Source organism: Lynx canadensis, chromosome C1 (assembly GCF_007474595.2).
Source record: "Lynx canadensis isolate LIC74 chromosome C1, mLynCan4.pri.v2, whole genome shotgun sequence".
Taxonomy (NCBI): Eukaryota; Metazoa; Chordata; class Mammalia; order Carnivora; family Felidae; genus Lynx; species Lynx canadensis.
Genome location: NC_044310.1, coordinates 138,911,092 through 138,937,810, shown reverse-complemented (window position 1 = coordinate 138,937,810; position 26,719 = coordinate 138,911,092). Strand labels below are relative to the sequence as shown.

General features: G+C 37.8%; 1 protein-coding gene across 1 annotated transcript in view; it reads right to left on the bottom strand.

The window, feature by feature from the left end:
* Positions 1–26,719, bottom strand: part of MBD5 (methyl-CpG binding domain protein 5) — a 141,937-nt gene that overhangs the window by 3,233 nt on the left and 111,985 nt on the right. Inside the window, exons 8-11 of the mRNA XM_030324849.1 lie at positions 25,495–25,706; positions 20,521–21,729; positions 9,794–9,867; positions 1,162–1,237 (exon numbers count right to left, since the gene is read on the bottom strand). Of these exons, the coding sequence (XP_030180709.1) occupies positions 1,162–1,237; positions 9,794–9,867; positions 20,521–21,729; positions 25,495–25,706 (1,571 nt within the window). The remainder of the gene's footprint in view (positions 1–1,161; positions 1,238–9,793; positions 9,868–20,520; positions 21,730–25,494; positions 25,707–26,719) is intronic.

Here is a 26,719-nt window from a genome sequence, read left to right as displayed (position 1 = left end):
GAGGAATGGGGGACACTAGAAACAGAAAGAAGAACCTGGGCCTCTGAATGACAGTGTGTGGAAAGCCCTTCCCCAACCGGCACCAGACTGAAGTAAGTAACAGTATCTATTGTGCTGAGCCTCTAAGGTAGCCTCCTTGACCTCTAGTTGGCATTTTTCAATCCACTTGAATTGCTGTTTTTTCTCACACCTGACCCACTTTACTTAGTGTATTTGCCTGGCCTTGGAAGGTGTTGGACTTCATGATCCCTGCCTCCAACCTTTCCTACATTCTGTCAGGAAGTTTAACATCTCAGGGCCTTAATTCATCCATCTGCAAAACGATGGGTTAGATCACAACATCTCTAAAGCCCATACCAACCCCAACATTCTATGAGTCTATAACTTATACCTGTCAATAAGTAGCCACTGAATGGGTTGTTGGGGTCCAGGTGACTTTAACACAAAGTGTTGAGTGAAAGTAAATTAGCTTTCATTGCTGAATAGCCTTGGATAATTCACATTTTTTAAAAGAAATTACCAAAATTATATTTTGAGTGTTTACACTCACCAATGTTTGAATTAGAGAACAATGATGAAACTTCTCACATTCGATACTATTATGTGAACAGTTAAGTAAAAATGTAAAGAAAGAACAGACACAACTTCTTGAAAACCAGAGGTTACTATGTTCAGTAATTTAACAATAGGACTTTGTGCCAAATATTTTACTTTTTAGGTAACAATAGAAAGGAAATGAGAGGTCGATACACTCTTGATCTTGACCCTATTGTTCAATATCCCTCTCCCCCTTTTTTTTGGTTCTATGGACAAAGAGAAATTTGCATTATTGAATATTTAGGCAACAGTAATGGCCACTGCTGTGCAGAGAGTTAAATGCATAAAGCTGTGGTTTGAACTTTATTTTTTGCTGCTTACGTTTAGAAGGAATGTTATGTGGGAAAAACAAAAGTTATCTCAGAGAAAAAGACACAGTTAATACTACTAGGTTATTTTTTCTTAAATTACTTTGAATCTTTTCTGATATCAGTCTTTTTTGGAGCCTAGCAATTTAGTATTGCTACGTGAGTTGCTTGTCAATATTGAAGACACTTTACCAAAAAGTGTAATACAATTTATTTTCAAAGAAACATAGTATAATGGAAAAATAAATTAACTTACAGTCCCAGACATTTTGTCCAGTTCACTCATGGCCTCATGAATAGCAGCTTCTAAATGGTTATTTAGCTTTCCACTTCTGGAATTAATGAAAACAACACACCAGATTAACAAATTAAGGAAACAAAGTCTCAATTTAATCCCCTAATCAGAAAACAGAAGCACCAATTCCACCCTAGAAAGTCAATTTGTATTTACATTTGAAAAAGTCAGATGACAAACATCCCTGGATTCTCACCACTTAATACTAATAATAAAGTCACAGAACTATGAAAAAACGGAGCACATGATAGGGGACAATGGATTCTTTCCCTTTCCACATGCTTCTTCCACAGTCGGATGATTTTGCAAGAAAACTGGGCCGCGGGTCTCTTTTCCCACAGACGCAGCCTGTCGTCCAGGATGCCAGCCTGCCCTGCACTGCTTGTTCTGGCCTGCCTTTCTCAGGCAGCCAGGCTGCGTGGCCAGGGGGAGGGCGGAGGGGCTGAACTGCAGACTCTGGCCACTAGGGAGCTCCCTCTGCCCTCGCTGCCGTATCCCAGCTTCTGAGTTGAGCAAGTGAAGGCTGAAATCCTGGTGCCTGCACAAGTTCTGGGTGGGAAACAGTTTCACAATCTATCACACCTAAGGCTCCCTCCTGGGCCCACCACCTTTTCTGCAAAACCAAAGTGACTTAACCATTTGAATAGATAAAGAATGGCTGTCTCAGAGTGTCTATCGCTCATCTGACTTTTTCTCTCTACTCAGCCTAGCATTACACACATGTGCAGCCTGAATAACACAAAACGGTATATTCAAACTATAGGGAGCTGTGCAACGAACTACTTAAAACCAGGCAAATCCACACCATCTACCTCTGTAATTATGTACCCTTTGTCTGTTCTAACTAACTTACTTTATTCTTTTTTATGCATATAGTTACGCAATTATTCTGAGTACTAAGCTGATTCATTTCATTTATCTTGTCACAACAATTACTAGAAAAGCTGCAGAGATAAAGCTGCAGGCTGTCAGCATGGTTTTCCAAGAGTTAAGTCTCACCTCGGCACGTACACGGAGATTGGAAATTTGCAGTTGGGGAAGAATTTGGCTCATAGTCCCATTTAGTTTGGCTCACGTCGTGTTTAAAAACATATTTGAACTTTAGTGGAATGCCTTTACATGAGGCCTTTTGGTTTACCACAGCCCCCACCAGGTTTTACCCTCATTCGCAGGGACTAGACAATTCGTACATTTAGTTTCTGCGTATACCCTGAGGAGTATACCGCTGGGCATATCACAGATGCTCCACATACTTCCTAAACAAAAAATCTGTTCAAAGCTAACACGACGTCTGTATATTCTGGGATATACATATATGAACTTGAATCAGTTTAACTGGAAAAAAAAGATTAATGTATTGGTTTTAACTAAATTATGTGGGCAATACAACAGCAACCCCTTACCTTTTGACGGCCTGTAGGCTAGCCTCTAGCTTTCACATTCTTCCTATTTATTTTTAGAAATATAAACAATGCAGAAAAGTGCACAGAATAAGTTAACCTCTAACAAATCCACTTCTGAAAATAAACTGATAATAAATTATTATTTCCTTTCTTTTTTATTAAAAAAAAAGCTGAAATTCCCATTTGTTATCAATTCCTAGTCTCATTCTCTCCTCCTCTTCTCCCCAAAGGCAACTATGTTGTGTTTCCTTATAGTATGTTTTTATACTTTATACGATATATCCATGAATGGTACGTAGTGCTGTCTTATGTGTGTGTGTGTGTGTGTGTGTGTGTGTTTAATATACACACAAAGGTGTCCATCAAGGGTAGTATGGTATACATGCCCTTCTGTAACTTGTCTCTTTCTCCCTTATCACTGTTTTCAGGCACTGTTTAAGTTGATATAATCTATTCATACACTGCCTTTTATTTACCTACCTTTTCCAATTTTAAGGGACCATGGGCATCTCATGGAGTTGGTCTGAGTTGCTTTCCCTGTGAGGAGTTTGCCAAGCCTGATTCTGGGTGACTGGGGAGGGGGGGAATCAAATGCCAGGATTCCATGGGGTCATGTAAGCTTGGCTGGGGTTGGATTGGGATCCCATTTGTGGGCTGTTTGGCAAAGGTCTTGACAGTATCATACATTGCCTAGTTGCCTAACACTATTACACCTTGTGTAACATGTTACATAGATTTATCCTATTTCTTTTGTACTTAAAAGTATGAATATACATTTCAAAGGATATTTGTTATGGATTTTTATTATAGTATCTTATGGGTTTATATTTGACTACCTAAAGTTCTAAATGTCTAAAATGAAGGTAAAACATTTCAACAGAAAACCATTAGAGAATTTTGGTTCTCTCACTTTTACCTTAATAACAAGAATTGTTACTATTTATTGAAAATTGTCTATTTGCCAAGAGTTGTGTTAAATCTTTATATACATTATCTCATTTAATCTTTACAGCAAGCCTATGAAATCAGTATATGACAACTGTTTCTATGCCATACTTTATGACTTTATAGGGAGAACTGGTGAAACCGATTCTAATTTGTCAATGAAGAACATGGATATTTAACTACAAACAGTTTTTAAAAGTAATAAATTCAAAGAGTCATGAAAAAGGTTTCCCTATGAAAAATTGCAATAACATCACCATTAAGGTACAAAAATAATTCAATATTACTTGCTGAACAAAAAGATAGAATTTAGGGGTCGCCTGGGTGGCTCAGTCAGTTAAGCATCTGACTCCTGATTTTGGCTCAGGTCATGATCTCACAGTTCATGGAATCAAGCCTTGCATTGGGCACTGCACTGAGCATCGAGCCTGCTTGCGATTCTCTCTTTCTCCCTCTCTTTCTGCCCTTCCTCCACTTGTGCGTGCACACACACACACCCTGTCTCTCTCTCTCTCTCTTAAAATAAATGAATAAACTTTTAAAAAAAGAGAGAATTTAGGACTTTGTGATCTCTTTCTTCAACAAGATATTTAAAATGGTTATAAAGAGTTTATATTAACTTAAGCTAAATTTATTTTTCCTTTAACAAACTTAAGTAGTTAACAGAGGGAGAATTGACTACTTGTGGAAGAGAGAATAAATACAGAGAGGTGGGGCATGAAATTACTTGAATGCATCATGAGATTCAAGAGGTAAAGGGAGACTCTCCCAGGTGTTAAAGCTGCAGACTAATTTTTACACTAACTGGTCAGGTCAGGGAAGAATGCACTTAAAAGAGGAAGAAAAATTTCCATGAGTTCATGAAATGAATAATTAGTCAAAATTCAGTCTTCCAGTACAGAGGGCCTCCCTGTGGAGTTTCATCCACTATTTTCTATTTCCTGCTGACATTTAATAATAAACATTTTTACTAATGGACACTCTAAAACCTACTTGATTAAGCAATAGATGTTCATATAATGACATTTCTAGTTATTAATGGAGATAATTGCCACTTCCATTTTTCGCTGCCTATATTGTCACACATTATCCTTATCTTCACTAATCAAGGAAAAAGGCAGGTACACATCTGTGAATGGTATAAGAAATGAGGGAAATGAGGAACCACATGTCGCTCTACACTGTCAGTTTAGAATTTAAGCAACTTGCTTCATGTAGAATGGAACAAATTTGGGTGAGACCTAGACATCAAGAATCGTAGATTCTGAAACTTAATCCGCAGAGAAAGTATGAAGAATTTAAGGAATTTAGCATAACTATAATTTCTTGATCTTAAAGTGGAAATAGGATGTATTTTATCACTTTATCACTTTTGAACTCCACAAAAATCAGGTTACCAGATTTTAAATTTATGTGTAAGTATAGGTAGGAGATTTGATCCTCATTTCAATGAAAATCATAGCAAATCTAAAAGCTATGAAATTTTTTCTTTAATGAAGCTATTTCCTCTTTCAAGTATAAAATGACCCTGAGTAATGTTTTCAATAAATATGTTAATATTTCTTCTGTGATTAGGCTGTAATAAGCATATACGTTTAAAGATATTTATTATACAGTTTGGTTGTAGAATATTAAAAATTAAAATGATTACATAGAATTCTAAACATCTAATATGGTGGTAGAATGTTTCCACTGGCAAAAATATCTCATAATTTCATTTGCTTCACCTGTATCTTTATAATAAAAATAGCTGTTTACTAAATACTTACCATGTGCCAAGTACTGTGTTTATATGATCTATATTATAACAATGCTAAGAGGTAGATATTAATATGCCCATTTTATTAAAAAATTTTTTAATGTTTATTTTTGAGAGACAGAGAGAGGCACTGTGTGAGCAGGGGAGGGGCAGAGAGAGAGGGAGACAGAATCTGAAGCAGGCTCTAGGCTCTGCTCTGAGCTGTCAGCACAGAGCCCGATGAGGGGCTTGAACCCATGAACTGTGTGATCATGATCTGAGCCGAAGTTGGATGTTCAATTGACTGAGCCACCCAGGTGCCCCTCTATGCCCATTTTAGAAATGAAGAATTTAGGCTCAGAGAGGTTAAGCAACATATGCAAGGGCATACAGCTATGAAGTGATGGAAATAGGATATGAACTCAGGCCCAAAACCAGTCTCTAAATCATCTTATTCAAATGCCACCTTCCTTTTTCACTCACTTTCTCTCTCCTTTTCCTTTGTCTACAAAAAACAGTCACACCATTGCCACTTAAAAAATTCTTCCAGTTATTTTTCAGGAAAATTTTATATTACGGGTAGAAAGAAGACCAAACTAATTTATATCAGCTCTCTCTACTCCCTTCTTATTCCCTCTTCAACCCATGGCCACTTTGTTTTTACACCTGCCACTTTATTGGAAATGGTTTTCACTAAGGTTGCCAATAGCCTCCAAATTGCCCAGTTTCATGGAGATTTTTCAGTTCTTGTCTTACTGGACTTCTGTTTATCATTCTGGAAGCTTTTAGCCTTTGGTTTCTAACACCCCGCTCCCCTGACCCCCTATTCTCTTCCTCCTTTTTGATTATTCCCATCTGCTTCATTATCTCTAGTAAACATTCAAATGCCCAAGAGGTTCAACCGTTAACCCACTGTTCAAATTGGCCAAAGGATCTCTGTGTGATCACAGCCATTTTTACGTAGTCAAATATCACTTCTTCCCAGTGTCAGACATGGGTTCAACATAGTCCACAGGCACCCCCCCATGCACTCAATAGCCCCCCGTACTAAATTCCATTTCAGTGTCTCCACCACCCACCAGGTCACCCCAGCTGAAACCCTGAAAGTTGTCCTTGATTGCTTGCTCTCCACATTCCAACCAATCACCATGATGTTTTGTGAATTTTCCCTCCTAAATATTTCTTGACCACATTCCTTCTCCTCCATTCTCATCACTCCTGTTCTGGTTTGAGCCCTCATTCTCCCTTGACTGCTGCCATGCCATCCTAAACAATGTCCCTGTTTCCAATATGGCTCCCCTAAAATTTATCCTCCGTACAGACATATCTAAAGTGAAAATCCATCTAGCTGTCCCATCAGGCACTTCCAATAAGATAAAGGATCCCACTGGCACTTACTAACCTCTTCGTGATCTGATTGCTGCTTATACCTTTGGCCGCGTCTTTTACAATTTCCTGTCTGAGGCTTTATAGTCCCCCAAATCCAACTGCTGATCTCATGTAAACATCATCCCACCCCACCCCATCTTGGTCTTTGTTTTCTTTGTCTGGCTAATACATATGTATTGTGCAAGACCTGGCTCAGATATTTCCTCTAGAAAGTCTTCCTTTACCTGAGTTTAATGCCACTTTCTATGATCCCCAAATACACTATATATATTGCTGTCATTGCAATTTTAATATTTTAATGGCTTCTGGATCTCCCTCCTTTGCTAAACAGTGAGCTCCAGGGGCTGTAGCACTGGGCCCAACACAGGTTTTTGCTCAGTCTCCTTAACTAGGGCAATAACTAAATGATTAAGTAAATGAATAAACACATGATTGGGTTCAATACACCATTCATCACTTATGTGACCTTCAACTAATTATTAAGGTTATTTGGGTTAAAGTGTCTTCATTCATAAATAGGCATAGTTATTCTGGCTCATCTTGTGATTGGGAGAATAAAATAATCGAGTTTAAATACTATATGCAAAATGTAAAGTATTCTAATGGGCATTTATAAGGCAAGTTGGTCTGAATAGACAATAGCATAATAAGTAAAGCTGTTTTTACTAAAGTTTGCCTTAGATTTTCTTCTTTTACCTCTCCAATCCATATTCTAGGTTTATGGTTTCATGAGTTTATGTAGATAATGCCACTTAGGACCCATGCAAATTCACCACAACTTGTAAACTAGCTTTGAAGAAAAACAATTTAAAATTGCTATTTATTCCTTATTACATTTCAAAATTGATTAATACCAAATTTATGGGGAAAATGAAATTCATTTCAAGGCAGTATATTTATAAATATATATTTAAAAAAATTTTAATGCTTATTTATTTTTTGAGAGAATCAGAGTGTGAGTGGGGGAGGGGCAGAGAAAGAGGGAGACAGAATCCGAAGCAGGCTCCAGGCTCCGAGCTCCGAGCTCCGAGCTGTCAGCACAGAGCCCAATGTGGGGCGCGAACTGACAAACCACGAGATCATGATCTGAACGGAAGTCGGGACGCTTAACCCACTGAGCCACCCAGGCGCCCCTCAGGGCAGTATATTTAAATATTTTAAGGAGTTATTTCATTTCTGTGTTATCAGTCAATTGGATATTTTGCACATAATTCAGCTAATGGCATATCTCACTAGAGGAAAGATTTGAGAGATCTTTTACGTCAAATAAACAAGTACTATTGAATACTCCATAGCAAACAGCCCATTGCAAGTTTGTGATTTAGGTAATTTGCAATTTCCCTCCTTTTCTCCAGACCTTGTGTTAATTTTATGGGCCTTATCCTACTACAAAGCTCTGCATAGCAAGTAGTACTTCAGTCAGAGCAGAGGGGACTTGCCTCACTGTATTCCTTATCAGATCTACAGCAAACCTGGCTATTCACTTGATCATCACCACAACCCTCACTACCTTCCAAAGAACTCCTGAACACAGGGGGAGTTTGCTCATTGTGGATGGCATCTTTTTGTGAGACATTCTATTGAGATGAAGAGTCTCCCTAAGAGTTGTTGAGTTTTAAAATTTTACCTCTGGCAAGAATTATTAAAGATACCACTAAAAGAAAAAGTGCTCTTTAGTAGATACTATTGATATCATTATGTACATAAGACACACTATTAATCATTCTGATCTCATAATTCTTAGATGTTCAATAATGTGAAAATTGTAGTAATTGAGCAGGTATGTCAATTATATGTATATATTTTTAAATGTTTATTTCTGAAAGAGAGAGAGAGAGAATGAGCAGTGGAGGGGCAGAGAGAGAGGGGGACAGAGGATCCAAAGCAGGCTCTGCACACTGACAGCAGTGAGCCCCATGCAGGGCTCGAACTCACAAACCATGAGATCATGACTTGAGGCAAAGTAGGAGGCTCAACGGACTGAGCCACCCAGGCGCCCCCATTATATGTATTTTTAAAATAACTTTTCATGTGCATGTACAGAAGCACATTTGTACTTCTCTACCTTAAGATGAAATAATTATGATACATAAAACTACATTGTATGACAGGGAAACTGTGTTTCAAACATTATCTACTTGTCCTTACAACATTTACCCAGAACATACTAGAAATACTTGAATAATAACATCCCAAAGTACAACTTCTTGTTATAATTCCAAAGAAAACCTATTACTCCTGCCCCAAGAAAAAAGAATTATTTACCATCACTTTGACTAACAGTTAATTGGATGAAATTACTTACTTGTGTACAATTGGGGATATCTCCTCAGCCCTCCTCCTGAAGGGACAGATTTTTTTTTTTAATTTTTTTTTAACGTTTATTTATTTTTGAGACAGGGAGAGACAGAGCATGAACTGGGGAGGGTCAGAGAGAGGGAGACACAGAATCTGAAGCAGGCTCCAGGCTCCGAGCTGTCAGCACAGAGCCCGAGGAGGGGCTAGAACTCACTGACCGCGAGATCATGACCTGAGCCGAAGTCAGCCACTTAACTGACTGAGCCACCCAGGAGCCCCTGAAGGGACAGACTTTTACTATACTTTTATTTTTTAATTTTTTAAATTTTTAAAAATTAAAAATATATTTACGTATGTTTGTATGTATTTATTTATTTTTTAGTAATCTCTACACCCGGTGTGGGGTTTGAACTCATGACCCTGAGATCAAGAGTTGCATGCTCTCTGACTGAGCCAGCCAGGCACCCCTTGCTATACTTTTAGAAACTACTTAATTGGCAAACATTGAGAGTGTTTCTTTCCCAGTAAACAAGAGGGATGGATATGGAGGGAGTGAGGAAAGAGATGATGAAGAGGGACATCCCACACACAGTACAAATTGTTAAGAAAAGAAAATATTTTCTGTAATAGCTAACTAATTTGGCTTGTCTATAATGATCCTCTTGGGCGATAACCATTAAACTACACTTAGGGAGGCCCTAAGATGGACAAAATTAGTGAGATTTTCTTGTCCCTACGAATAAAACCCAGTAAATTATATACTTGAGAAAGAAATGGCAAAAAAATAAATAAAATAAAATAAAATAAAATTGGTGCTTACTTTCTGTTCCTTTTCCGGGCTCGGCTGTAGGCTTCTAAACCTTCTGTTAGTGTCTTCAACTTCTCGGGCTCCACCTGAGTGAAGGCATGAAGACCAAACCATATTACCCAGACCTGCAATTGTTAACACCGTTTTTTACTTTCCTGCTGTGGGGAGGGAGGCTTAACTTTCACTGCCCTGTCAGGTGTCCTGTCCTTGCTCAAGCCGGGGCTGATTGTGCGGCTCCAGGCTGTAACATCAATGGAAATGAAAGATTGGTTGGCTTTCCAATTGTCAACAGTTTGTAAAGAATGTTTTAAGAACAAAATCTGGAATTTAAATAACCTTCAATTCACAGAATCATATAAATCAGAGATGGTTTGCTTCCCCTACTGCCTGATACCCAGCTACTGCAAATCTGTACTCCAGGAGAAGGGGGACAGGAGCGGTGGTGAGTGAAGGGGGCGGCCTTTGGAGCTGGCAGACGGAAGTTTGAATCTGACCTCCTCGGTTTCTAGCGTGAATAAAACACTCAAATGTTCTGAGCTCAGTTTCCTCCTCTTTAAAATGAGGACAACGATACCTACCTTTCTGCTACTATGGCTGTGATGATTAAAATGCAGCAAGTCATGTTGAACGCAGTCAAGCACAGAGTGGCTATTATTACTTAGGACACGTTGGGTTCTGCAGAGGCCACAATTTGAGTGGGAGGTGGGCCACCTTAGTCCTTACTGGTGTGGAAAGAGGTGTGGCTACACCTTGTGGGCGTGTCCTCTCCCTTCTTGCTTCATCCCTGCCAGCCTGTGTGAAGCTTGCTACTTCTTCACAGTGCTGCCACCAATGGTGGCTGGGGTGTTGGTGGGGGTGGGGAGGTGCAGGCTTTGCCATTCGCCCCCAGTAATCTCTGTCACGGTTCTTGAAGCCACCCCCCACCAAGAAAAAGTTACTAAATAAGAAAACTTGTATGTAACTTGTGAATAAAAAGACCTTTAGAAAAACATTGTTATTTTTTGTCAATCTTAAAAAAAACAAATTTAAGTAAAAACAGTGTTGCTTGCTGTGTAAACACAGCTTCAAGGCAAGTCTTCTCAGCCATCGCTTAGCCCCCCCCCCGCCCCTATGCTACTTTTATATAAAAATTCAAGAAGTTGTCAAAATGCCTCATTGGTAAGACAATAAATACTAAGAAGCAAGGAAATGATTAACTTTTCTCTTGAAATCTTCCTGAGTCATGAATATCATTATTAAGTAATTTTTCTTTGACCCCTTCAAATTGAGCACACAGTAATGGGTAACAAAAGGTTTCATCTCTCAAGTTTGAAAACAGGTATTTCTAACTATTCAGTGAGGAAAACATATAATGAAGACACTTTCCTCTTCACAATTTTGTGTTTTGTCCTAAAGGATGCAAATACACACGACTTCATGGGGGACACCCAATCTCTTGGATGCTAGAAAAGGAGACAATTTTGTTCTAACAGCACTTCACAGGAGCCATGAAGGAAAGTGTCTTGTTGAAATAAAAAAGGAAAGGGAAGGGAAGGGAAGGGAAGGGAAGGGAAGGGAAGGGAAGGGAAGGGAAGGGAAGGGAAGGGAAGGGAAGGTGCCTGGATACATTTTCACATTTCATGTTAGAAAAGAGGCTTCATTTTGTATTTACTCACATGAAGAGCATAGGAAAGATATTTCACACATTAATTTATGTAATCTATAGCTAATTCCACAGATATTTAAATAACCTCCTTTGGTAGTAGGAAGGAAGCTCTCTTGTAACATAAACTCATATTAGACACGAGTCGGTGTAGTGAAAGATCTCAGAAGGGAATGATGCAAAGCAACAGAAAGCGGATTCACAGTGAAATAAAGCAAGACACCAACATGAAGACCTACCCCCTTGGTCTTAGTTCCTCAAAGTTAAGTTAAAACTATTTTTTAAACCTCAGTTTTTATTTTTAGTTAAAGAATAAGGGGTAATAAAAACATTTCTTGTGCGTTTATTACGGGAAAGGTACTCTTCTATCATTTAATATGGTAATACTGCAAACTAGTATTATTTTTGTTGTTTTACACATGGGACTCAGTGAATTTAAGTAGCATAGCCAGCATTGAAACTCAGGTCTGACTGCAAAGCACTCAACCTCTCTCCACCATACCAACTCCAATATACATTGAAGTATACAGTCATTTAAACACCCACTCCCCCACCACAGATATACCAAAAAAATAGATCAAATTAATTTAAATCAAATTACATTTTTACAAAAATTTAGATAACACATGCCTAAATTTATCTTTTAAAATTTTTTATGCTTGGATAATTTTCTGGTAATTTTGCTGAACTAATACTCTTCTGTGATTTTTTTTACCCCATTTAAATCGCCTGTAAGGCTGTAAGGTACTCCATAATGAACTATATTATTTATAAAGGATTCAATGACCTTGACACAGAAAGCAATGATGGTGCTTTCCAAAACTAAATATAAATAAGATACACATCACTGTTTATTTCTGATTTGACAAGATCATACATATCCAGAGGTAAATGTTTAGTTTATTTTGTTTCAGAATTTTAGTAGTCTACTGGATTGTGAAATATATGAGGAGTGTACATTGTTTGTAGGGAATTATTCATACACTTATGCAATATTCAAGAAACTGTTTAAAGATACTGCTGTCCCCTCAGATGGTATCAGAGAACAAAATAAATTCAATTTCTAGTCAAATCGAAATCATATTTAATGATTTAATGAATACTCCCTCATAAATTACTTAGCTGACTTGTAAATGAGGAAAATACTGAGAAATCAAATACATAAATGCAACATTAAAAAGGAAAAACACAAATATTTTTATAAAACTTACACTGAAGGAGCCAGTAATTCAAGACACTTAATACTTTGATCTGTAATTATAACCTTATGTTCCTGTATAGTCATAAGTCAGAAGTTCCATAAATTATTTAACTCTTATCTTGGTGAGAAATCAAGGGAGGACTTTATAATGTATCTTTCCTCATAATGTGCCCCATATTCTTACTCAAATAAGGATGATGTGAATAGTAATGACCAACATTGAATAACTCTCTTCACAGATGTCAGTTGAGACTTAGAAAAAATTACCAGAATTTATATGTATTTATAGTTCACATATTACCTCATGTATAAATATACACATATACTGAGTATTTTTTTGACTCCTAAAATCCTCCTTTCACTCATTCATATTCTTTAGACATCACAATTCTTCAACACAAATAGTTCTATAGCCTGTTTGTTCAGTATGGTTGTAAATATACCCAGAAACATACCCACATACTCTTATAGGGAGGAAGTTTCAGACTTCTCTGAACAAACCTGAATCTCGGTTGCTGTTTTTGTTCATGAGGCACACATTAAAATTTGGTAATTTAATTAAGTTTGATTTGGGGTCAACATGGTAGCATGTAGTGTATCGTAGAGGTAACTTAAATCTACAACAGAGGGAGACACAAACCTTTAAGGGAGCCAAACTGACCCTCTGAAAGTGAGGTGGGGTATATGTTAGAACCTGGATCAAAGATCTTAGATCACTTTTTTTTTTTGACGTTTATTCATTTTTGAAAGACAGAGAGCAAGAATGGGGGAGGAGCAGAGAGAGAGGGAGACAGAGAATCCAAAGCAGGCAGCACAGAGCCCAACGCGGGGCTCAAACTCACAAACTGTGAGATTATAACCTGAGCTGAAGTCGGACGCTTAAACAACTGAGCCACCCAGGAGCCCCTTAGATAATGTCAAAATTTCCTGCAAGCTTGAAACCTGGTAATGGGATTGCATTTCTTGGTGATTTACTTGGCTCCTACTTAGTGCTGAGGCAAAGCTGTTCCACAAAGGTCAAAGGACAGAGTACAAGCCACATTCCAGATTTCCTAAGACAGACAGGACAGCTGAACTCAAACCCGCTCTTCATTCCTTACATTTCATCCAATTTTTACAATGTCCTCAGCTCCTGTTATTGGGGAATGGTATTGTGCACAGAGTACCAAGCTTAGTTTAGGAGACCAGACTGGGTGCCTGGCTTAACTGCCTGTCATTTGTGTTCTTAGGAACGCCACTTTGCTGAGTGTCAGCTCCCTGGCCTGTAAAATGGGGATGGTTGTGCATCTTTATGGGTCATTGAGAGAATCTAAAAAGATAATGAAGACGACGGTGCTTTAAAAACACCAAAGTGTCATTGGTGGCACGTGAAACAGGACCAACCTTTAAACACTTTTAATAGTTATATATTCATATGTTTATATTAGAAAAATACAAAGAACATTATACCTGTGATTTCACACATATTATATCTTAGACTAAGACTGAAGGAGTTATTTAAAAAGTGGCTTGAATGGTGCCTAGTTCATAATAGGAGTCCAAAAAGCATTTGTTGAATAAATAAATAAAGGAGTAAGTGAATTTGAATAAAGTTTCTAGCTAAGTGTTCTTACAGGTAGCATGCAACTTTGGCTGAAGCCTGGGAAATACAGCTCTGAAGCAACAAGCAAATATGAGGCATTTATCAGGTTCGTTATTGTCAAACATTTATTAAACAGTAAATATTAAAAAATATCTTCAACCTGAAAAAGTCCTGCTAACCTAAGGGCGATATTTCAGTATTTTTTTTTTAAAGAATGGGAATTAATGATAAAGAAATACTTTGGAGTAAAGAGTTGACTCACCTGTGACAGAAGGATGAATCTAATTTTCCATCAATCGTACTCGTGGAAAAATCCCTAAAGCGAATCCCATTGTTCTTCCAAATGAACTAACCAAATACACATGAACAATTTTTGCCAGTAGCATTATCTGAGGTTGTGTGTGTGTGTGTGTGTGTGTGTGTGTGTGTGTGCATGTGTGTTTCCTTTCTTCTTCACTTTGGAAGCAGTGTTTTTAAGTAGTGGAAAAGTATACTACAGGACTAGAATAAATCTATTCTAAATGTACAACAAATTTCACGTTGATCTGCCACACATAAATGGAATTAAATGGTTTGTGTGAGCTCATATTTCTAAAGCAGGACTGTTTAAAAGTTCACATCACAGAAACACGCATTGGCCTCAGACTAACTCTATGAACACTGTGCTGACAAGCTCGAGGACACTGTGTGGGTCTCAGCTATCTGCAAATGGAACTAGGCCTCTTTAGCCTTGTTTAGGGAAAAAAGGTTACAAAATTCCACAATTCACTTCAGTGATGTTTACAGTCTCACCCGAGGTTTTACTTTGCTTAGTCTTTTTGCTAATATTCACATTTTTGGTCTTCTCTACTTCTTCATTTTTATTATCCTCCAAATTTTGACCAGGCACTAACTTTGTTAGCCTGGATTTTATCTTGCACAGAACTTTCCCAAAACTACTTTCCTCCCTTTTCAAGGAGATTCTGTTGCTACAGAGTGTTGATGGTCCTGCCACCTCACCAGCCACAACGCAGCCCAAATACTGTGGTTGGTGACGGGGTGTGGAGACAAGGACTCATTTCCAACTGTAGTTAAGAAAATATATAAGGCAAAGGTAATACACAAAGAACACTTTCGACAGAGAATAATAGTACTAAAGAATACAAATAGCTAATTCTGATAATCAAGCACAGGAAGCTGGTTCTTCAAAGTAAAATGTTTAAACTTCGCAAGAAAACTCAAACTTAAGCTATACATTCCCAAAATGCGACGGTAAGCTGTCTTTATGTTTCACACTGTCAAAATATGTGTGTGTGTGTGTGTGTGTGTGTGTGATAGTCACCTGACATACAGAAAGTGTATTGTCCTCAAATAAGTTTAGTTATGAGTTTTAATAATAAATGATGAGTTTTGCCTCATTTGAATGACTATTCAGAGAATTATTTTTATCTCTACCTGCCAAATATAATCATGTGAAAAAAGGCAAAGTGTAATTCTAAAGACAGAACCCTACCCACTGCTATTAAAAACATGCCTTTATTTGGTCATGTAGTGTGGCACTGAAATGTAGAACTTTTCTGGGTAATCAGGAGGTGTCTCTACCTGTCCACCAACAACCAATGTTTCATTGAAAAGAAACATTATGGTGCCAATCTAGAAATAAATCCTTTCCTAAATTTGGCTCAAGGCAGAATACACATTGAATGTAAGAGCAATGACATGAAGACCAATGGGAAATGTTCAAGAAGAGTAAAATTTATGTACTAAAAAAAGAATTTTATTATTTGATTATTACTTTGACAGACAATACTTATAGGCTAGTTAATGTAAGATCAGAGATGGCAGATGATAATTTCAAAATATAGTTTAGAAAACAGGAGCACTTTTCCCATTTTTAAATAATGACTGAAACAAGTATATAAAGACACCCATTTCCCCCACCCCAGTTTCATAGACTCAAAATGTAAGTTTTGAGTGTGTACATCATGGTGGAGGTGGAGAGGTGTAATGCCAGCCGAAGCCACTTCCCTTTCCAAGAATTCCCTAATACTGTGCCAAGATCTGGCAGTGCGCCTCTCCGGCTATGATGATGTACTGGAGCCCAGCACTGAGGGCTTATTCTTGGCCACTGAACCTTAAACTATAAAGGATTTATGGTTCAGAGAGAAACTTGCATCATTTATTTAGAAAAAGTATAAATATCTTTCAGGCCATACTTCATGACAAACTGGTAACTGAAGGAAAGAATGTAGCAGAGGGTTAAGGAGATGAATGCTACTTTCTGAGTGGTGTAATACCAGGCACAGGATATTCTCTAGTGTTGTCACATAGCTTCAGTATTGGGGCAGTATTCTGTAGGGGCGATTCGGTCCAACTTTCCATGGACTGTTAAAAATCTCTACTAATTAAAATTGTTGTATATGTGGGGGTGGGGTAGGAAGGTAAAGGAAGAAAGTCTGAGTTGGTAGTTTTTAGCAACACTGTTGGGAGGGACTTTGAAGCTTTAAAATGCTTCCAAGTAGAACTCGTGCTTGAAACGAACAGCTAATAACAACTTGTAATCTGATACGCCAATTTGTATGCGATGTGCTGAACTTGATTAACAAATGGTTATAAACTATTTCATCCATTAAACATATATATTATAATCCTCTCACCCTCAACCTGGTTAGTAAATCTTTTATTCATGGATAATGCATAGGTAAACAATAACTAAAGTCAAATTACCACAATTCCACGGTGGTGAAATCCAAATTAATAAGGTTGTCTAACATAAAACAACAACAACAAAACAAAAACAAAAATAAAAAACCACAAACAATGATATGAAAAAAAAAATGGGCAAGGAGGCTAATTTTTACTGAGCCTCATTTGAGTGTTGGATAATCTACTTATGGTATCTCATTTAATTCTTAAGACATTATTTTGAGTAGGAACTGATATTCCCACTTGGGGGGTGAGGAGATTGCAGCTTGGGTGATTAATACAGCTACCCAGCATCATTTAGGAAACTGATGACCCTGGGATTAGGCTCACGTGAGAATGCCCAAAGCCTATACCTCTTTCTGCCACACTCTGCTTTCTCTCTAGTTCTCTGTAGACTATGTTCATAGAGTACTTGATGTTTTGAAATAAAACCTCTTAGGAAGCAATCTCAAAAAGTGCTGAACAGTTCTAATGCATTATTAGTAATTCTGTTACATTTAATATCCCACCAAAGATTAAAAATGCCTTTCTAAGACCATAAACTGACCAGGTCATTTACTATGACAGTTGGCTAAGGTATCAACCTAAGGACAACGTGGACATCTCAGCCCTAGGCAGACATCAGTGCTCCAGTCACAGCATTGATCTGTTGGTCCAGAGAGGACCCACACAACCTGAAAACAAGATTGATGCCCAGCTTAATTAATTACCATAATTTTTTTTTTCTTTTTACTTTGCTTGCTTCTGAAAAGAATTTGAAGTGGTTTGCTGAGAACAAAGACTGCAACAGAAAATAAATGATAGGTTTGTGGGATGTGGGGGTGGGGAGAGATAAGATAATAAATCTATTCTAACACTTGAGTTAACATACACTTTATCTGGAGGGATCTGACAGAATCTTGGATTAATTTACTTTGGTGGACATGGAAATAGTATGAAAAACTGAGAAGCTAAGAAGGTTTAAAATGATAACGTGTAAGAAAATTGGTTACCTAACCTTTTCTTCTGAGATACTACAAAGATAAACACTAGGGGATGTGGTCCTAACATTCCACATTAGCAAGGTGGAATCAATTAGATTTTCCTATAATAAACAAATTGTTTATGGAGTCAGTCTCTATCTTTCTCTCTTGACTTTATTAAAATGTCAGCCTTTGCTACAGTATATAGAAGGAAACCTAATGCATTGCTTATCTTTTTAAAAGCAGAAATCTGATTATTAATGCACAAGACTTTATTTGTCCAGCATTGCTGAGGACTAAGGGGTTCTATGTAAATAAAATTTACATCATGACTGGTTTGTTCACCGGACTAAGAGTACACATTTTAAAAATGTTTTACTGGAAATCTTTTCAAATAGAATCATGCTTTGTCTTACACAGATATTGAACATAGTTTAATTTTTTTCTTGATGAACCAGAATCATCAAGACATCAAGGAAAGGCCATTTGGCTTGAAGTCAGACAGACTTGTGTTTGAAATTTCGCCTTTCCTGGTCTTATACATTGAGAACATTGGCTTTCGGGGGCATCATTAAATAAGCTATGAGGAAGCCCTTCCTTTGTTTTGTGAACTATAGAAGAAAAAACAGTGTTTGTGAAACAGCACTTTGTTTTGTTTTTTTTTAATGTGCAAAAGTGAGGTAGGTCCTGAAAAGACCAGAGATTTTTAAAAATGTTATGTGCCCTAGAGCTTCTAAGGCTGTTATACCTTACTTTTTAATGATAGATAAATATTTCATGTGTTATCATTAATATTTCATTATATGTTTTCAATTTTGCACCTCTAAATATATGCTTTACATTATTTTTTGTGAATTACTAAAAATATTTTTAGCGTATCATGATATCAAGGTTTTCATACTAAGGTTGTCAGAATGCCAACTTACAATGTCAGGCAGTGGGGAAGGACATTTGAATTGACAGAAATGTTATGCTCCCTGTTAGCAATTCATCTATTGCCTATAATAAGGAAGAAGAATCTGGATATTTTAAACACTTACAATAAACATAGTGAGTGAAAACCAGGTGCTTATTCAAATGCAGCAAAATAAATGTTTCTTGGACTCTTAGATAATGATTTTTTTAAAAGTGTATCTCCCCAAACATTAGTGAGCAACTCAGTCCCAGGAGTTTGCAAACACACACTAACCAGAAGATTAGGACCATTGTTTAATGTGAAATGTGTTAAAAGTACATGCCTTTATTCTCCTGAGGACATGAAGAGATATTTAGACAAGGCATTTAGGACAGGAAGAATGTTTCCAGGAAAGGGAGGCCATAATCTTTTTTTTTAGCTAAGCTTTTTGTAAAATGGCACCTAAAAAGACGTGGTTTCATTTGCACAGAGATTGTAAAACAGTTCAGCATCTACATTTTAAATTTGTAGCAGTCCATTTATATTATAAAAGCCCAATTTTGCTGTTTCTAATTACTTTTTGAATAAACTGTCAAAAGTATTTAGGTTTATCAACCTAAAGAATGTTTTGTCTGGTCTCAGAGAGATTAGAGAATAAAATGTTTTGTGAACAGGAGTATGGAATTCATTTTCTTATCAAACGTAGAAACATTATGCCCAGAGCATATCCTGACAAGTATATATTAGGCATTATAAGCAACGGGTTTAAGGACCTCCTGGTCATTTGGAGAAAGACAATCTTTTTATTGTGCTGGCAAAAATGTTTTTGGTTTCCTGCCATTAAACCTAAGTGCCAGTGGAAGTTTGAGCAGAGTTGAAAATAGCTTTATATAATATACTCTTTAAGAGAATAATATATATTTGTAAGAGTAATTTTTATTTCCTAAGGAGATGAAAAATTACGTTTCTTCATTACATGTGGGGAATGTGCATAATTATCTCCTCCTGGTCAGATATAAATTTTTCTATCTGCTTTGAACATTCTGCATATTTCTTGCCTCGTGAGCCAATTCTACCATTGTGAGAGGGGGTAAAACCCAGAAGACCCCTACTAATTTCTTCTAAATTGAATGGTAGTTTCATGGAGAAGTTTTCATTTAATTTATATGATCAGATTGTGTTAAGTAGAACCAGACTGTGGGGTTAAACATTTCCATATGTTATAAAGGCCCAGAACTTTTCCTGAAAGGAGACACCATTCTGAACACAGACGTTACCTGTGGCTTCCAGAAATGGCTGCAATTGCACCCTGGTTTGGCCCTCTCCTCAGCAGTATGTGTCACATGCGAGCACATGGAGGAGACGCTGTCCCCCGTCTTCCTGTTGCCCTACCTCTGCCACACCCGTGGACTCCAAAGGTCACCAGATTTTTTTCCCAGTTATTGCTACTTGCCTTCATCCTCTGGGTATGGAATGAAGAGTTAGATAAATGCAGGGAAGGAAGGCAGAATTAACAAAACTCTGGAAATCTGGTTCCTAGGTTACAGGCCCTTGTGGAATCTACGAATGCTTCACAACTCACCCCTTGATAGGACATTTTGGTGACTATAACCATCCCCTCTTCATTTTATGCTCCAGAAGTTTGTGAGACCTCAATGAGTCATGAAGAATCCTAATTTCAAATCCAAAGAATCCAAAGTGATGATAACATAAAATAACAATTGACATCTGAACAAAGGTTAGTATTTGACAATGGATAAAGATTGGTATACCTTCCCTTCCTCGGGGCTTTGTTGACATGAATTGTGAACGTCGTCTTCTCTTACTAATTTTCCAGGCCAAGAAGTGAGTCCTTTGATTTGGCCCCAGACCAAGTCGCCAACGTTGAACGTCCTTGGCCTATAATGTATCAACTCATTTGAAGAAGGGGAATCTGGATTCCTTAGGTCATCTTCACTACTAATGCTCTTAGCGTCTGAAGGGCTAGGCACACACCCATTAATGCTTTTGGCATTAAAGTCTCCATTGTAATGGATGTAGTCTTTGACTAGAGAATTTTCCAAACTATTTGAGGAGCTTGGAGATTGCTCCTCTAGGACCAGGTCTTGCCTTGTAGTGCCCAGCAGCTCTCCAAAGCCCCGACTCTGTCGAGGTCTGTTCCCATTAATGTGTGCGCATCTTTCCACAGTGTTCTCTAGTCTCTCCTTAAAACTCATCATAGTTCTTTTGTAGTTATTATACCTGAAATTTTCCTCCAGAATTTTATCCCCTTGACAGTTTCTTGGTGGTAACAATACTGGGTGCTGTTCCCCAGGCAGAAATGGCAGTGTGGAGACATTGTTGGACCTTTCGTGACAAGGACTACTGTGGACATGGCCTGGATGATCTAAGAACTCCTCACACTTCCACCTGTTTCGCTCCCCTCCAGGGCTTTGCTCCCCATCCCACTGTTTTTTGGATGTGTGGCAACTTGCTGACTTGAAATATTCAAACCCATCTCCTTCATTTGAGTTCTTCCCATGGTCCAGATTCCTGGGCAGCCGAGCCCCTCTTGCATTCCTTAGCCTACCATCATGATCGACACTGCCCATGTTTCGTCCATGAATGACTGCACTGACAGCACTGGGGAGACTTAATGGGTCACCAATCGAGGCAGTGAAGGCACTCATGGCACTCAGAGCTGGAATGGGGCTGATCTGAGTTGTACTGTTGACTGCAGTGGTGATGACAGCCTGCACTCCTTTGCTGGCTGCATCAACCACTGCTTTGTAAATGGCATCCACAGAAGCATCGCCTGGGCCGCCCACAATGAGGCCGTCCTTCACCTGCTGACCAAGAGATGAGTCAATCCTCGGCTGCAACTCACAAGATGGATCTTGGAAAGGTGGAAGTGGGGTGTTTGGATTCTCAGGAAGAGCTGTGAGCCCCGGCTGAGTGCTTATTCTTTTGTTTAGGAGAGCTGCATCTTCCTGCATTCTCACCTTGAAGAAACAGACAGGAAGCAATGAGAGAGAGAAAAGTCTTTAAAGACCTCAAAGAGAAAGACCATATTTTTAAGATTTGCCAAAATGCAAACAAACATAACAAGGAAGGAAATATAAAGGAAGAGCAAGGCTCAAACATGAAATAAAAAGTCACTGTTTACAAAAGCTTGTGTCCTGATTATATTTGGGTCCCATTTCTTTGGTTGAAATCATTTCACAGATTTTTTTTTTTTTTAAAGAAATCATCATTACCAAACATTCTTTAGCAAAGTTACAGGTGAGGTGGTTGGACACAAACTGTTTTCAGGTGATGACTCCACCTATTTACCTGTCATTACAGGTTTTGCAACTTGGAATTCAAAGAGAGAAACAAGTCCATCACCAGCACTGCTCGAATTACAAAGGGAACCAAATTTTGAAAAGGATTTCTCACTCACTTATATTTCTACTGAAATACAACTGAGCTCCCTCCCTCTCTCTCTGTCTCTCTCTCTCTCCATATATATATATATATATATGATATATATATATATATATATATGAGATATATATGATATATATATATATCATACTCTTTTCATAACAACAAAATGTTTCTGATATGACACTATTTTTGAAGGTTTTGGATAGAACAGTGACACCTATTCTTCAATCTTACCTGGCTACTGGCTGGGGGACACCCCTCTGCTGTCAACAGTGTCAATGTCTCTCTAGAGATGTGACTGTTAATTGGAAGAAATGAAGGGAGGGAGTGCCCACTAGGTAAGAATATGCATGTTCAGGACAGGAAGGATGATGCAGTTTGAAAAAGTCCCCAAGGTTATTCTAATTTCACCAACCCCACCTAAGAATTGCTGCTTCAGACCCTTGACACTTCAATTTTTCCCCTCAATGATCTCTCCCTTCTTGTCTTCACATCCTTTTTCACTAACCAGAACCTGGGATCCATCAGCGTATCAACCACTCTCTTGTTTTTCTTCCCCTGTCTACACCTACCAGATAAAATCTCAATCTGGGATCATTTTCACTGCCTGCTTATCTGTATCCACAGTGAGGTTGCTGAGTATCTGTCTAGGAATTCAGGGTGTTCAACTGCAGCTGGGGGCTTATTGTTCTCATCAATCCAGTGACCCTCTAGTTAGGTACCATTCTCTTTCACAGCCATTCAAATCTTCATCCACTTCTTGAAGCTGGCTGCTTACCATCTCTAGCACTATTCTTAGCTGATAGCCTTACTTAACAGAGAAAATGGAGTTCATAAGGTTAAGAATTCTCATAGTTCTTATATTCTGCTACTCTCTGACCCCTGGCAGGACACACTTCTCTGCAACTATCTATGCCCCCAATCCTACCCTGCTTCCCAGCGTAAGAGAGCCCTCTTCTGCTCTCTGAAGGTAAGTCCTTCATTTATGCCCTGGATCCCAAGGCACTCCTCAGGGATCTTACCTCATCCATTATCCCTTGTCTTCCTTATGTTCAATCTTTTCTACTTTTCATTTTCATTTTTATTTTTCCTTTAGCATACAACCATGTGCATAGCTTCCATATTCTAAAAGTTTGCATTCAACCTACGTCTGTTTCTCTTATGTTCTTCCTAGTCACGTTTTTGAAAGAGTAATCCATACTCTTTAATCCTAACCTTTTCATCCCTCCACCCACTGCAATCTGTCTTGTGCTCCCATCACCCCACCAAAACTGAATTCCACCATCACTGGTGATGCCCTAAATCTAGTGGATTTTCTTCAGGCTTTATCTGCTTGTTTGAGATTCTCAGTGACATGGCTGAGCACTTTCTCTTCCCTTCTAAATTTATTTTATTCCACAAGATGTACATGAACATTTTCTCATTGTCAAAATAGATAAAATTTTCTTTATCACTACTCCCCACCCAAATCTGACTTTCCCATCCCACTCTGATCCCATTTTTTTTCTCAGAAGTAATCAGTGCTGGAGAGCATCCTTGCAGACACTTATTTTTAATACATTAAGGTGTTTAGGTGTATAGCTAATTTTCTTTCTTTCCTTCCTTCTTTCACATAAATGGTTTTGTACTTTAGTATTGTTCTATAATACTACAGTATTGAAGCCTTGCAATCTTGTGGATCTTTTCAAATCAGTTATATAAATATACCTAAACCTACTAGTACTAGAAAGATGGATATACCAAAATATATTTAATTATTTCCCTACTGATAGACACTTAAGTGGCTTCTAATTTTTGCCACCACAAATCACGTTGTAATGAACATTCTGGCATGTGCCCTTTTGTTCACATTTGAAGATTTCTCTAAAATAGATACAAAGAAGTTGAACTTCTGGGTCAAAGGGTATGTATATTTATTTTTTACATTATTTTTGAAAAATGCTTATTTTTGAGAGAGAGAGACCATGCACGGGTGCGGGGGTGGGAGTGGGAGAGAGAAAGAGGGAGACAGAGGATCTGAAGTGGGCTCGTGCTGATAGCAGGGAGCTCATTGCAGGACTCACACTCACAAACCACAAGATCATGACCTGAGCCGAAGTTGAACGCTTAACTGACTGAACCACCCAGGCATCCCAAGGATATGGGATGGTAACCACTCAGGCATACCCAAGGATAGGTATATTTAAAAACCTGATAGGGGCACCTGGGTGGCTCAGTTGGTTAACTGACTGACTCTTGCTTTCAGCTCAGGTCATGATCTCACAGTTTGTGGGTTCAAGCCCCAGGTTGGGCTCTGTGCTGACAGCACTGAGCCTGCTTGGTTGGGATTCTCTCTCCCTTTCTCTCTGCCCTTCCCCTGTTGGCTCTCTCTCAAAATAAATAAAAGAAACTTAAAACAAAAACCCTGATAAACTGTCAAGTTACCTGGATTTGTATCAGCATACAATCTGTATCAGCATACAATCAGACCAACAATATCTCTAAAAGTCAGCAAGGACTATCAATCAATCTGATTGACACATGAATGTTGTAATTTATCTAACTCTGATTACTCTTTTCATATGTTCATTAATAATTTATTTTTCATTTTCTGTTCATATCTATTGCTCATTTTTCTATTATCTATTTCTATTTCTATTATCAATTATCTTTTTTCTTCCTGATTTGTAGGAGCTCTTTTTGTGTAATGAATGTCGATTACTTGCCATTATTATGCAAGTATTTTCTGCCAGGTGCCACTTGTCTTTAACTTTGTTTAAAATGCCCTTGATCATATGGAGATTTTAAAGTTTTATGTATTCAGCATTATTACTTCTTTTCTTTTTGACCTCCTGATTTTGTATCTTACTAAAAGAACCTTCTCTGCCTCAAGATTATTAAAAAAAATCTGTATTTTCTTTTTATATTTATTAAGTGTCATTCTTTCCATCTAGATCCTTAATCTATCAGAAATGTATTCAGCTTGTAAAGGTAAAGGAAGGCGATGTGGCTGAAGCCAGGGAGAGTGGTGAGGGCAGGACTGGAGAGTCAGGCCAAGCTGGCATGTTAAAGATGTAGATTTCAGTCAGGAGAGCAGTGGAAACCACCAAAGGGTTTAAGAGGATCATATGATCAGTTTTTACTGTCCACTCCAAAAGGACCACTGAGAGGGCTCAGTCAAAATAAAATAACCTTCACACAAAAGACTGGAATGTTTAACAATAGTCATTCTTGGGAAATAATAGTAAGTGGACGTGAGAGGGCACATGACCTCCTTTTTCTGTCTCTTCCCCCCAGTTAAGTATTTTAACAGACCTAGACATTGTTTACTATTTGAATAACCCAGGGAAGGAGAGTACCTGAAAGTTCTGAAACAGACAAGCCATAGGGTTACTGTTAGCCGGGCAAGGAATTGTGGGCTGTCCTTGAAATGCTTGCAGGTTCTGGTACCCCTGGAGAAGTTGCTGCTGCGGCTGCTGATTTGGAGGAAACATCTGATTGTTGTTTAACAGCGACTGCAGATGAGTCAGTTGATGGTTATTCAATGTATTGTTTATTGAGGACATGTCACCTATAGTTTGAAAAACATAAAATGTAAGTCAGTGTGACTCTTCAGAGATCCTATGCCTATCTATGCACCTGAGGATTCCTGAAACAAAAACTGAAAACTGCACTTGGCATGGTCATTCTTTTCTCTTTTTCTCATCAATGTCTTACTAAGTGGTAAACAGAGAGTATTATTATTAATTAATTTTATCTTTCATAGTTAGTTTTTTGACTTTATGTCCTGGAGACACTACTTAGTTTTTGCTCTATCCATTAGCCAATCATTATAGATTGAGCTTCAGTGTTATAAACTCCTTGATATTATTTTTGTTACAGCACCTAAAACTAAAGGTGGAAATTAATCGTAAAATGTTTTAGTAATCATAAGTATCTGAGCGAATTATTAAAATGAGTGGATCTGATCAGGCCTTATTAACAAAATTTAGTTCTCATGCCACAGTCATCAATAAATACCACCAAATAAAATCAGATTTGGCCAAGGAATATGTATATTGTTTTTAAGTAAAAGGTTGGTCACCTAAAATTAAAACTGTAAAGAAAGCTAATAATACAAAAGAATTCATTGCCATAATCATTAAAAATGAATATTATTAAATCAGATGGGATTAGTCAACAACTAAGTTCATATTCATAATTCAAAATTAACTTGTTTTAAAATTACATTGAAATTATCTTGAAGACAATGCCATTGAAATTGTCTTGTAACTCGAAATATGTAAACCTGTGATGTATTTTAGGTTATTTAACTATTGATTTTGACACCAAATAGAACTAATAAACTATAGCAACTAGTAAGCTATAAAATTAGTAAACTATATTCTAAAGGTGTCCATAAAATCTGGAAACATTATTATTAATTTTTAGGTACTGCAGATGCCCTTTTGACAGTGTTATGTGTATGTGCCTCTTTCCAGACTTTCTGGATAGATCTCTGCACTTAATATTATAGCTATCTGCATTAGTCAGTTGGATATACTTGCATTATTTTCTAACTTTTTTGCGATAGAATAATATACG